At 46.7% G+C, this 13,752-nt stretch overlaps 1 protein-coding gene across 2 annotated transcripts in view; it reads left to right on the top strand.

Moving 5' to 3' along the window:
* ZFYVE26 (zinc finger FYVE-type containing 26) overlaps nt 1-13,752 on the top strand; it is a 269,476-nt gene that overhangs the window by 35,106 nt on the left and 220,618 nt on the right. The window contains exon 5 of one of the 2 annotated variants that reach the window (XM_075329889.1): nt 12,801-13,265. In XM_075329889.1, coding sequence (XP_075186004.1) covers nt 12,801-13,265 — 465 coding nt within the window. Of the gene's footprint in view, nt 1-12,677; nt 13,266-13,752 lie in introns of both variants that reach the window. The other variant, XM_075329888.1, reaches the window with a different exon arrangement.

Here is a 13,752-nt window from a genome sequence, read left to right as displayed (position 1 = left end):
ATAGCTGCTAAAGTGGGAGTTTATACATCTTCTGTAATACGAGCAGATCGGGCAGATTTCTGATTGCTGCTGAAGTGGGGGTATATATATTCCCTATAATATGAGCAGATTGGGCAGGTTTCTGATTGGTGCCATACCATGCTGTGTATGTGGATCGTGCATTCTGGGGGTAGATACTCGGCGCTTGTGAATGATAGGTGTAGACCAGAGAAATACAGGGAATAATCTGGAAAAATGATCAGATTAATCATATCCTTATATTGGGGAGGATTAGGAGGGCCCATCAAAAACTACCCTGTAAATATCTATATATCCCCTATGATACGAGCAGATCGGGCAGATTTGTAATTACTGCTAAAATGAGAGTATATACATCCTCTGTAATACGAGCAGATCGGGCACATTTCAGATAGCTGCTGAAGTGGGAGTTTATACATCCCTTATAATGCGAGCAGATGAAGCAGATTTCTGATTGCTACTGAAGTGGGGGTATATATATCTCCTATAATACGAGCAGATCGGGCAGATATCTGATCGTTGTTGTATCATGCTGTGTATGTGGATCGTACTTTTTAAGAGCAGACACTCGGCGCTCGTGAATGACAGGTATAGACTAGAGAAATACAGGGAATAAAATGGTCAGATCAATCATGTCCATATATTTTGGGGGGGATTAGGAGGGCCCATCGAAAACCACCCTGTGAATATTTATATATCCCCTACAATATGAGCAGATCGGGCAGATTTCTGATTACTGCAGAAGTGGGGGTATCTGTATCCCCTATAATACGAGCAGATCGGGCAGATTTCTGATTGCTGCTGAAGTGAGAATATATATATCCCCTCTAATACGAGTAAATCGGGCAGATTTCGGATAACTGCTAAAGTGGGAGTTTATACATCCCCTATAATACGAGCAGATTGAGCAGATTTCTGATTACTGCTGAAGTGGGGGTATATATATTCCCTATAATATGAGCAGATCGGGCAGGTTTCTGATTGGTGCTATATCATGCTGTGTATGTGGATCGTGCATTCTGGGGGTAGACACTCGGCACTTGTGAATGATAGGTGTAGACCAGAGAAATACAGGGAATAATCTGGAAAAATGATCAGATCAATCATAGCCATACATTGGGAAGGATTAGGAGGGCCCATCAAAAACTACCCCGTAAATCTGATGAGTATAAATAGTAAAAACTTTTATAATAATAATTCCCGACTAAACGGTTTTGGCCAGTAGAAATAAAATGCCACTCTCTGAAGGAAAAAGATAAACAGATGGCTCATCGGTAATATGAAAATGTATATAGATGAAGTCCTTTGGGAAGGAAGAGAGAGAAAGAGGGGGTGGGGGGGGGAGAAAGGAAAGAGAGAGGAGGAGAAAATGGGGGGTGAAGAGGCATAAATCATGTAACTATATAAATATGTATGTAGCTCATATTAAACTCATCTAAATGTATCAAAAAAATATATATATATAAATATATCAAAAATATGCCAAAGAGATGCGTGTGTGTATCGTAACTGGCAAAGAAACATACATTCAAATCGATTATAATCTCCATGATTATAACACCCCATAACTCCAGGACCATAAGCGCTTGGGCTTATCTGTCAATCAAAAAATGAATCTCAGGTCGGAGCGATAATTAAACCCGTTAGGGTATCTGGAATTCAACTTAAGAATCCACTTGGCCTCTGCCAGTAGTAAGGCTTTAAACCAATCACCTCCACGCGGAGGTCTAGGAATATGTTCTATGCCCGTAATTCTAAGTGTAGAAAAATCTCCTGCATGGTTTTCAATATAATGTCTAGTCAATCCTGATAGGTAACGCTTCCTGACAAGTGTAGCATAGCTCAAAGAAGTTTTGTCCTGGGCAGCTATGGGGATGCGTAAATGTTCTGAAATTCTCGTCCTCAGAGCACGTGAGGTACAACCCACATAGTTCTTACAACATAAAGTACATGTAGCTACATAAATAATGTGTGTAGAAGAGCAATTGATGAAAGTCCTGATTTCAAATTTCTCCCCATTGCTACCCAAAATGAATTTATTATTCAGCATAAACTTGCAGAGTCCGCAGCGATTGGATCCACATTTAAAGGAACCCTGGATACTAAGCCAGTTCTTGCCCGATTTACTGGATTTATTGGGGGCATATCTACTGGGCGCAACTGAGTTGCCTATAGTATTTGCCTTCCTGGCTACTATATTTACACCTGATCGAAGGATGTGGTTCAAGGTAATATCCTGACAAAGTAGGGGGACAAAACGTAGAATGGTTTGTTTAATTTTGAAAAAATCTGTGCTGAAGGGTGTGGAAAATGTTACACGGTCTCCAATCCTAGGGGATGTAGGACGGTCAATCAATAGTGTGGCCCTGGATCGACTAGCAGCAATAGAGGAAGCCCTCCTAAGGGTTAAGTCTGAGTATCCTCTCCTACCAAGTCTCCCCTTGATGTTACTAGCTTCTTTATGGTAGGAAGTTTCAGTAGAGCACAAACGTTTGGCTCGTAGAAGTTCCCCCACAGGTAAGTTATTAATGGTGTGGGGTGCATGGCAGCTGGTGGCATAAAGGGTAGAATTTCCACTAATGGGCTTCCTGAATAAGGTGGACTGTATCGAGCCTGTGGCTGGTTCTCCAGATAGTAGGACATCCAAAAAAGGAGCTGTTTCCATATATAAATTCATATCGAATTTTAGATTGAGAGAATTATTGTCAAAATATGTCATATTATTCATGGCCTCCTGGGGGGTGTCAAATTGACCAGTTTTACAAATTAAAATCTGGTCGTCTATATATCTAGCATACCAGACGAGGGTATCCATAAAGGGATTATTATCCGTGTAGATGTACTGTTCCTCCCAGTAGGCCATGTAGATGTTCGCCAAGGCACAGGAGAAACTTGCTCCCATCGGACAACCCGCTATCTGGAGATAAAAATCGCCATTGAATTCAAAAAAATTGTGGGTTAGTAAAAAACCTGTCACCATGAGAATGTACTCTTTCACTACATCATCCAATGGACTATATTTCTCAAGGTGAAAATAAGGGGCTTGGATGGCTTCCCTGTGTGGAATACTGGGGTATAGTGAAATGACATCACTCATAATCCAATAGGAGTCCTCCGTCCAAGGAATTTTCTCTAAACTCTGTAGTAGATTTTTAGTGTCCCTGATGTAGCCTACAGTGCGCTTCATTAATGGTTGGATCTGGTGATCCAACCAGTTGCTCAGATTACTCAATAGGGATCCTGTACTGGCCACTATAGGTCTAAGTGGGGGGGGAAATAGATTCTTGTGGACCTTGGGAAGGCCTTGAAATATGGGGCAAATAGGGGATTCCACAAAAAGGTACTCCTGGATTTTCTTAGTAAAAATGCCCCATTCGAAGCCTCTTAATAAAAGGGCTTGTAGTTTAGATGAAATATCTGATGTGGGGTCACATGGGAGTTTTTTGTATGTAGATTCATCCCTCAAGGTCGCATTAATCCCTTTAACGTATAAGCCACTATCGAGCACCACCACTGCCCCTCCTTTATCAGCCCTACGTATCACAATATTGTCATTGTGTTTCAGATCCCTAAGGGCTTTCCTCTCCCCAAATGTAAGGTTGTTACAAGTCTGAGATTTTTTAGACAGTATGCTCCTAACCTCTGTTTCCATAAGGTCCTGGAAAGTATCCATTAGGGGGGTTCTAGATGCAATTGGATAAAAACTGGGATTTTTGGTGGAAAAACTAGGGGGAATTGGTGTTTTGATATGAAAATTGCCCAGTTCCTGCAACTGAGTGATCGCAATTTGTTCCTTGAGGCTCAAATGTAAAGGTATGTTATTAAGATTGGTAGTAGCTGGATCCGATGGTTCATGCTCTATGCCTTCTCTAACTTCATTATTGAAGAAATGCCTTTTTACTGTAAGATTTCTCATAAATTTATTAATGTCAGTAATAGTTTGAAATAAATCCGCTCTATTGGTTGGAGCAAAATTAAGCCCCTTTTGGAGGACATTGATTTGAGTAGAGTCCAAGATAGAAGCAGAAAGGTTTAAAACAATAATCTCCGGGGAATCCTGTTGTTCTAATTTCTCCAGTATCGACGCTTCCTGGATCTGAGGTAGTATCTCTTTTCCCCTCCATTTATGTTTTCTTCCACCTCTCCGCGATTTATGTTTCTTGCCAGCGAGTTTTTTGAAGCGCTGGAGGGGTGATTACTTCCATGGGAATCGTATGAACTGGTGCTGTCATTAGCTGATTCGTTCTCCGTAGAAGAAAAATAGACATTCCTTCCTTTCTGCTGTGTTTGATTTTGCTTTCTCAGGATGGATTTGGATTTAGTGTGGAGATGCCAGGTATAAACCTGGTTAGACTCGTAGTCTCTGGTGTCCCTTCTATATTTATTCTGCTTCAAATCCATAATGTCCGACTCAGCTTTATCAATGGCACTCCTGAGTCGTATGTTAAGTCTATCAAAGTCTGTAGGATCATATGTTTCCACCAAATAGGTGTGTACTTTTTTGATCTGTCCATCAAGATTTTGAATGCGTTTTTGTTCCTCAGTAACGATTAAGTCCATTAACTTCAAAGAGCAAGAGGAGAGGACTGAATTCCAGCTGACCATGAATTCATCCGAAAAGGTGAAAGTAGGGGATTTCTTGATTCGTAAACCTCTTGGGATCATACTCTTATCCATATATTTGTGTAAGGTCATAGAATCCCACCATGTTTTGAGGCGCTGGATGGAAAGTTTTTCTAAGTCCCAAAAGGTAAATGTCGGCTCACTCTGCTGGCGATTAGTTTGTGTATTGCCAGGATTGATCTGATCAGAAAAAACATCCTCCAATCTTTTTCTCCGTTCCTCGCAGTCAAGGAAACCCAGGGTATCCATATTTGGAGAGATATGCTCTCCTAGGATCACCTGATGTAGCTCGCAGAAAAAACAAGGTATGTGATCATAAAAATGTGGTACTATAAATTGGTCTTCGCTTTGAAATATGCCAAAAAGGAGGGAGATCCAGTATAATGAACTGTATTTAGCCGCAATAGAGGCTTCCGATGTATCGTATATTAGATATTAATCTGCTCGTATTATAGGGGATGTATAAACTCCCACTTCAGCAGTAATCAGAAATCTGCTCAATCTGCTCGTATTATAGGGGATGTATAAACTCCCACTTTAGCAGCTATCTGAAATGTGCCAGATCTGCTCGTATTACAGAGGATATATATATACTCTCACTTCAGCAGCAATCAGAATTCTGCCCGATCTGCTCGTATTACAGAAGATGTATAAACTCCCACTTTAGCAGCTATCTGAAATCTGCCCGATTTACTCGTATTACAGAGGATATATATATACTCTCACTTCAGCAGCAATCAGAATTCTGCCCGATCTGCTCGTATTACAGAAGATGTATAAACTCCCACTTTAGCAGCTATCTGAGATGTACCCGATTTACTCGTATTATAGAGGATATATATACTCTCACTTCAGCAGCAATCAGAAATCTGCCCGATCTGCTCGTATTACAGAAGATGTATAAACTCCCACTTTAGCAGCTATCTGAAATCTGCTCGATTTACTCGTATTATAGAGGATATATATACTCTCACTTCAGCAGCAATCAAAAATCTGCCCGATCTGCTCGCATTATAGGGGATACATATACCCCCATTTCTGCAGTAATTAAAATTCTGCCCGATCTGCTTATATTATAGGGGATATATAGATATTCACAGGGTGGTTTTCGATGGGCCCTCCTAATCCTTCCCAAAATATATGGACATGACTGATCTGACCATTTTTCTAGATTATTCCCTGCATTTCTCTAGTTTATACCTGTCATTCACAAGTGCCGAGTATCTGCTCTCAAAATGTACGATCCACATACACAGCATGGTTCAACAACAATCAGATTTCTGTCCGATCTGCTCGTATTATAGGAGATATATATATACCCCTACCTCAGTAGCAATCAGAAATCTGTTCAATCTGCTCGTATTATAAGAGATATATAAAGTCCCACTTCAGCAGCTATCCGAAATGAGCCCGATCTGCTTGTATTACAGAGGATGTATATACTCTCATTTCAGCAGATCAGAAATCTGCCCGATCTGCTCGTATTATAGGGGATATATAGATATTTACAGGGTAGTTTTTGATGGGCCCTCCTAATCCTCCCCAATATAAGGATTTGATTAATCTGATTATTTTTCCAGGTTATTCCCTACCCACTTTCCCCCTTTCCCCCCCCCCCCCCCCACACAGATCGAAGGGAGATTTATGCACACACATATGAATAGTGTCGATCCCCGTATGGGTGTTGATTATATATATATTCATATTAGATTATGTGAATGATTTAATACAGATTTGATACATTGGACATATAAATCTCATTATCCAAAACCCATCTAACCAATTGATACCATTTCGTTGTTATTTTTACCTTTATTCCCACTTTTTATATTTATATTTGTATTTATTTTCATTTCATTTTCATATTTATATTCATATTTATTTTTATTTTTACATATCTGTTTTCCCCCCCTTTCTGTTTTTCTTTATATACAATTAATCTCACATATTAAACACATATTCCCAATTGAAGGGTGACTCCATCAATCCTGACCTCCACCTGATGTTTGCATGTAATTAGCATACCTCCACTCCTCCCTCTTACTTACTCTTCAGATCAGTCTATTTTAGTAGCTCTGCAGTGTTCATGAGACACTTATGATTAAGGACTTTTTTTGCTTTTATAACAGTCCGAAACGCGTTAAGTTATCATGATCCCCATGCCTACCATCTGAGTGGATACTTGGTCTTCACGCTGTTTTTTAATGATGTTTCAATAAATTTTGGATGTTTTTACCTAAGGAGATTTTGTGCCGGATCATTTCCTTCTACACTCCACGTTGCCTGTTACCGGTTGGGATAAACCGAAGGATCCTAGGCACCCGCAAGGCTGAGCAGTCTGGGCAGCAGGTGAGCTGAAGTTTCCATTCTATTTACCTCTCCATTTGAACGTTGTTACAGGTGTGCCAATGCCACCCGCAAACCTTACGCCAAGACTGGCCTTTGCCGAAGCTTGGGTGTGAACCTGGTAGAAAATAGTCAAGGTATGCCGACTAGAGCGGGTGGCGGACCAGAGGACCTGGTCGATCGACGACTGGAGTCCAATCGTTCAAGGGTGCCCCTTGCTCGCTAGACCGCGGCGGAAGTCCGTCCTTCATGCGATAGTCTTCACAGATGGAGGAAGGATCCATGTGAAATTCTGGCCCTTGGCGCCGGCATATGCTTCTTGGGCAAGGGTGGAAGGATGGACTGACGGTCGGTGTAACCGAAAAATGGTGTCCTGCAGACACGAAAGACTGAGTACTCGTACCAGCCCTGGAACAAACTATGCCCCTTTTAGGCTGAGAGAGGAGCCTAGAACCGAAAAACCGAAACCTAAAGTCCTCTGCTGGAAGGAACAACGAGATGTCTTGGCCAGAAACGAAAGGTTCTGGCTGGAGCCCCCCCTTGTCCTGCTGGCGGAGCTGGAAAAGGGGGGAAACAACGACAAGAGGGCTGTCCGCCCTGATGCCGTCTGTAACAACCAGATGGCCATGAGGAGCCCACCTATCAAAACAGGTGGGAGCAGGGAAAAAAGGGGTACCTTGCGCGAACCCATCACTGGATTAAGGTCCCACATTTCTATTGAACGATGAAACAAATCTTCGAGGAAACTGTATTTCCGGCCCTCTTCAATGTCTGCCATCATCTTGTCCACAGACCTGACCGAGCCAGCACCCGGGATCCACTGGTGAGGCCATGAAACTTGGGACTTCTGAGTCCTGGTAGAATAGCGGGGCCCCGACCCGGAAGAATTTTGCGGTCTGGAAGGAGCCACGGGGCATTTGCGAGGAGATGAGTAAATTATGTGAACCATGCTCGCCTGGGTCACTCCCGAGCTATCGCTTGCCTTGGTCCATCTTGAGAACCCTCGAGACCATAGGAAGCCGCGGGAAGATGCACGATAGCCTGAACAGGCTACACGACCAGTCTAGGGCGTCGTCATTTAGTCCAGAGCAGGAGCATACTCGAAGCACCATTGACTGAGATTTGGGCCGGAAGGCCAAAAAGATCCACGACCGGAGGTCTTCCTTCGCCAGAGATCCGGCTGGTGATTTCCGTGTTGGAGCCCTTTACCTACGCGAGGTCTATCCTACAGGGGAAATCGGCCGTCCAAGCGTCCACGCTAGGGATGTGCTGCCGAGATTAGCGAGTGAAGGGACGCGTCCCAGAGCAAGATCTTCTTGGCCTCTCCCTTGCCATGACACTCTCTGCGTCTTCCTAGTGGATGATGCACATCACCGCTGTGGCCTGGTCCGACTGGAACCTGGCTGGGTAACCACGACCTAGAGAAGAAATTGTAACCGGGCTAGCCAACTGGCTCTGAAGTCCGGAATGTTGAAGGAGAGACGACGCTCTAGGGGTGTCCCTCGGTACCGTGCCGAGGAATGGTGGGATAGCATACCCTAGCACGGGAGGCTGGTGACGGTTGATAATAAGCTCCAGAGGAGGAAGGAAGAAACGGGAGCGGGAGGCAAAGAGCACACGGGGCTCTGTGTCCGGAGGGAAACTACTCCTGCGTGAGGAGTAGCCACCCCTGAACCGCTCGAATACTGTGCCTGAGGGATGATGGACCGGACCAGGCCGGGTCTGGGAGGACTCCTTCCGGTAGCTCAGCTACCCTAGAAGCGAGGAAGGGGAAGCTTCCTAGAGGGTGATGAGGTCTAAACCTCAAGGCGAGGGTCCTTGAAGGGAGACTCTGGGCCTCCCGGTCGTTTCTGGGCGGAGAGAGCCTAGCAGCTCCGCAGAGTAGGATGCGTAGGGACAGTGATCCCTGCAAGCGTTTTTAGAAGGCTGGAACGGTCCGCAGCCATGCAAGGCGGAGATGGCTGTTGTAGGGATAAAGGCTTCCAGACGGTTGCGGCGTGGACGGGGCTGTGTGAGGGAACGATCCTGGTGCATCAGGGCCGATGCCGGGAAAGGGATATACCCTTCCCTTACGTAGCCTAGGGGAGAGAGTAGTCTACCCTGACGTAGCCTAGGGATAAACTAGACTCGCCTATCTCCGAAAGGGTGTTCCCGAAAGTCGGAAAAAAAGTCAGCGACTTCCTAGATGTCGAATCTGCGTTCCTGATCCTGAGTCAGAGGTCTCGATGGTGGGCACACTGATGCTAGAGGCTCAGGCCGAGTAGCGGGCAGACATCAGGTTTGTGAAAAGAGGGTACTCACTGAAGAAGATACCCAGCCCTGGGTCGGCATAGGTGGGACGTGAACCGCTGCGTATGGTGTCCGCGAAGTCCCTGCGGAGCGGCACGATAGAGACGAGAAGCCCGGAGGAACCCAGGAGGGTTGCATAAAAGGTAGCGTGCCGCTTCCTTTCGGAGCCCCCTTCGAGAAGGGGCAAGACAATAAACGGACTTACCACTGGGAAAAATCGCGTCCGGGGACTATCCATGATCACGCAGTCACCGTGCGAACTGAATTTCCACTGCCAAAACCGCAGTGGCCCCCACCTTGTTCCCTGCAAGGAGGCATGCCCCCTCTCTCCAGGGCCCTTTGGGGGGATGAAAATGACAATAACACGACTTACCGCTGGTAAACGCCGTGTCTGGTTGCCGTCTGTGATCATCAGCGACTCCAGTTTAGTATGCCCCTTCTCTCCGAAATCGCCTTGGAGAAGGGAAAAAAGACAATGACAAGACTTACTGCTGGTCAACTTCGTGACTGGTAGTTGTCTGTGAGCCCGCGGTAACTCGGCGAGCTCTGGATGTCCTCTGAGCACATAAGGGTCTGCTTCAAATGTCTTAAGGGAGACCTGCGTGCACGGAGAGAAGAGGGCTGGCCGTAGCCTTACGGCTTGACTCACCATTTGTAGCAGGCTATTCGTCATGCGCCAAGACATCTAGGTCCCGCTCGGAATCCAGCAGAGGTGGAAGCCTGGCCCATCACCCGAGAGGTCGGAAGACTGCCGGAGGAAGGACAGTCTGGACCTGGGGGATAAGTGGAAACTGGGGGGCCACAAGGACGAGACCTGGCGGGTCCGCTTCCAGCATAGGAGAAAAGGTCCCTGGTACGGGACTCACCTCCCCGAGGGGATTGCGCCAGCCCTATGGATGGTATGACCGAGCATCGGCCGGAGAGGCGGCGCATGCGCACGAACCCGAGGGACGTAGCGAGGGGAGTTATGGCCTGAGACAGGGCGTTACCAGCCGGCAGGGGTCAACAGCAATCTGACATCTTCTTGAAAATAACTCACAAAAGAGGGGACCGAGTCTTGGGCTTACCGGCCCAAAATCACTAAAAAGTCGAGCTGGAAACGCTATGTACTAAAAAACGTGATAGAAAACAAGTGCCCGCATAAGCAATGAAGGAGTCAATGTATGAAAATTCATGCACGTATTTTTAATAAAAAAATCGACCCAATATAAAAAATATACACTACAGTATAAGAGTGTGTTCTGATTTTTCCCCGAAAAAAGTTGCTGTAGCCTCAGCAATCCGCAGACCGGGAGTCTGCCATAATCTTTGCTTGATTTCTTTTCTTTTTTTTTTTTTTTTTAAATAAAATGAACACTGAGGGAGCGGGAAAAAATATATCCCCCACCCCCCTGGTGATGCCTGGGGGAGGGCGGAGAAGGAGAGGCCGGCGGCCAATAGCGCTGCGCAGGAGGCGGGCCTGGGACGCCGAGTACCAGGCCGAAACCGGGGGCTAAATTTTGACGCTGCCGCGTGGGCAGAGGCAGCGGCGGCGGACCTGGCCGCAAGGCGGCGCCGGCGGACCCGGATGCAAGGCGGCGGCGTCGCAGCCTGGGACGCCGAGGACCAGGCCGGTGCCGGGGGCTAAATCTTAGCGCTGCCACGTGGGCAGAGGCGGCGCCGGCGGACCCGGATGCAAGGCGGCGGCGTCGCAGCCTGGGACGCTGAGGACCAGGCCGAAGCCGGGGCTAAATTTTGATGCTGCCGCGCGGGCAGAGGCAGCGCCGGCGACCCGGTCGCAATGCGGCGTCGCAGCCGCGAATCGAATCCGCCCGACCTAGGCGTCTGCAGGGAGCTCCGCGGACGTAGCGGGGGTGGCCGGCGACTAGGCCCAGACCGGGGCCTAAATTTCTGCAGGCGCCAGAGGGGAGAAGGTAGGAAGGGTGTCCTACCTGATCCGCGGTGCGCTCCGGAGTGGAGGCTGGGACTCTGCACATGCTCCTGTGTGCTCCGCTCGCAGAAGGGATGGCTGCGGGCACCAGGAAGCCGGCTGAAGAAGGCAGGGAGGTGGACGCTGGTGGGGGGGAAGCCCCTAAATGTAGCAGCGCTGCGGGCCCCATCCTAGATCGAGACGCGCTGTGGTCCAGTTCCTATTTGCCGAGCCCCTTGCGCCCTTTGGGGTGATACCGCAGAGCGGATAGGGGTTGCCCAGGAAGATTCTGCCCCACACGAACACACCAGGGATTGGTACCGTGGGAATGGACGGGGGCGAGGACCCGAAGACTCAAACCTCTGCGACCCTAGGGAGTGGTACCCACCGGGCTGCGAGAGCTGAGGAAGAGAAGTACGATACCTGCAGAAACAGAGAAGTACCACAGATGAGAGCGACGAGCGTCGCTGAGAAAAAATGAAAAAAATTACGCAAAAAATCAAGTGGCTGAAGGGGGCCCAGTCGGCCCACATCAGCCTCCTACGACACTAAGCAAAAAACTGATTGAGCCCGCCTCCGGCTCAGGGGTTATACTGCTGGGGAGGAGCTAACTTTTTCTGTTTACTTAGTGTCAGCCTCCTAGTGACAGCAGCATAACCCATGGTCCTGTGTCCCCCAATGAAACGATAGAGAAATTCCTTTTCTTCTAGCTCCTATTGGGAGACCCAGCACCCGCCCCTGTTCCCTTCGGGCTGTTTGTTCTTTTGTGTACACATGTAGTTCATGTTGAATTGTTCTTTTGGTTCATGGTTTTCAGTTCTCCGAACATCCTTCGGATTGAATTTACCTTAGACCAATTTATAAGTTTCCTCCTTCCTGCTTTTCCACCAAAACTGAGGAGCCCGTGATGCACGGGAGGGTGTATAGGCAGAGGGGAGGGGTTACGCTTTTAAAGTGTAATACTTTGTGTGGCCTCCGGAGGCAGAAGCTATACACCCAATTGTCTGGGTCTCCCAATAGGAGCTAGAAGAAAAGGAAGTTACGGTAAGTAAACAAAATTCCCTTCTTTATCAGCAGGAGATTATCACTGCCTGACTAGTACTCACCTGCACAGCAGTCCAGTTGTTCGGTGTAACCCCCACCCCCATCACTGATTGGCTGCTTGCTGACACTGTAGACAAGAATCTGCCAATTAGTGATGTGGGCGGGGTGATACACAGCTGTTCATTCTGACCACTGCTACATCTACAGCAGAGAAAACAGGGATTCTATCAAAACTGCACCAAGTAGCCCAGTAAGTGACACATCGCTGTAATTAGTCTCTTTGCCCCTACATCATTCTGCTCTCAGATTACATAGCAAAACCTGCTGACAGATTCCCTTAAAAAATAGAACTCGACTTCTGAAAGGGGGGGCAAAAAAATGAAAAAATGCCCTGGAGAGAAGGAGTTAATCTTATTCATCCAGTTTCCTTTGTTCTTTCTCTTCGCAGAGCATTCAGATCTTTTTTTACAGTATTTTACCAAGTGCCAGTATTATTTGCACCTACTGCCTTCACCACTAAAGTTGGAACTCCTGGAAAACCTCTTCTCCTTAATGTTTACATCGGCAGCAGATCTGTCCTCCGAGCCGCCCCTTCCTGACGTCTACGCTATGGAAGGAGGTGAAGAAGACCTGGAAGTGAAGGTTGGCCGGCTGACTAGCCTGGACAGCAGCACGGAGAAAGGGGAGCCTGCGCTGGTCACGTCTCCCGTGGAAAGCCCCCTACATAACAGCAGCAGCGTGATCCTCAGTGACCTGAGCAGCACTGGAGACCACTCTCAGAATAATATTTGGGACCTGGTGAGATGTGACTATATCGATCTGAAACCATTCACCAGAAGGCTCAGCGGCTTTTTGGTGGACGAGGTTGTGCTGGACACTTTCCTAAAAATGTTGAAAGAACAGGTCGACCTTATTAAAGACTCTGTCCTCAACGATTTGGCATCGGAAGACTTCAAGAGCAGAGCGGTCCAGCTGTCCAAATATATTTCCGAATCCCAATGGAGATATAAAGTGGTGATGAGCAACCGGAACGCAGGTACGTTACACACAGGCTTAATTTAGGGTCCCCTATGGGCACATAGGTCATTGGCAGATTAATAAAACGATACCTTGATATCTGTGATCCGATGCTAAATTCTAGATAAATTAACATTTTTCTTAATATGTAAATGAGCTATTAAGATCTATGGGCCGGACATAGATCTCACTGAGACTCCGCCTCCAAAGTGAGCGTTACCAGTGTGCGATGTAGAATAGGCGATCAGACTGTCAGTCATTACATGTAGAAAACACATCTGACAACCAGCAAAGTTTACCCCATCACCTCCCAGTGTAGGCCAGGGACTAGAACCCAGTTTCAAATAGGGTAAATTGTGAAAGGCTCCCTTACAGATATTGAACCTATAAAAAATGTAGCCTTAAAGTCACCAGATAAGATAAAAGATATCAAAATGTATTAAACACTTATGCAAAAAAGGCATACAATACATAAAAATCAAAGTGCATTGTACACAATTGCATCA

This window comes from Anomaloglossus baeobatrachus, chromosome 12, assembly GCF_048569485.1.
Source record: "Anomaloglossus baeobatrachus isolate aAnoBae1 chromosome 12, aAnoBae1.hap1, whole genome shotgun sequence".
Classification (NCBI taxonomy): Eukaryota; Metazoa; Chordata; class Amphibia; order Anura; family Aromobatidae; genus Anomaloglossus; species Anomaloglossus baeobatrachus.
This window is presented reverse-complemented; position numbering and strand designations above follow the sequence as displayed.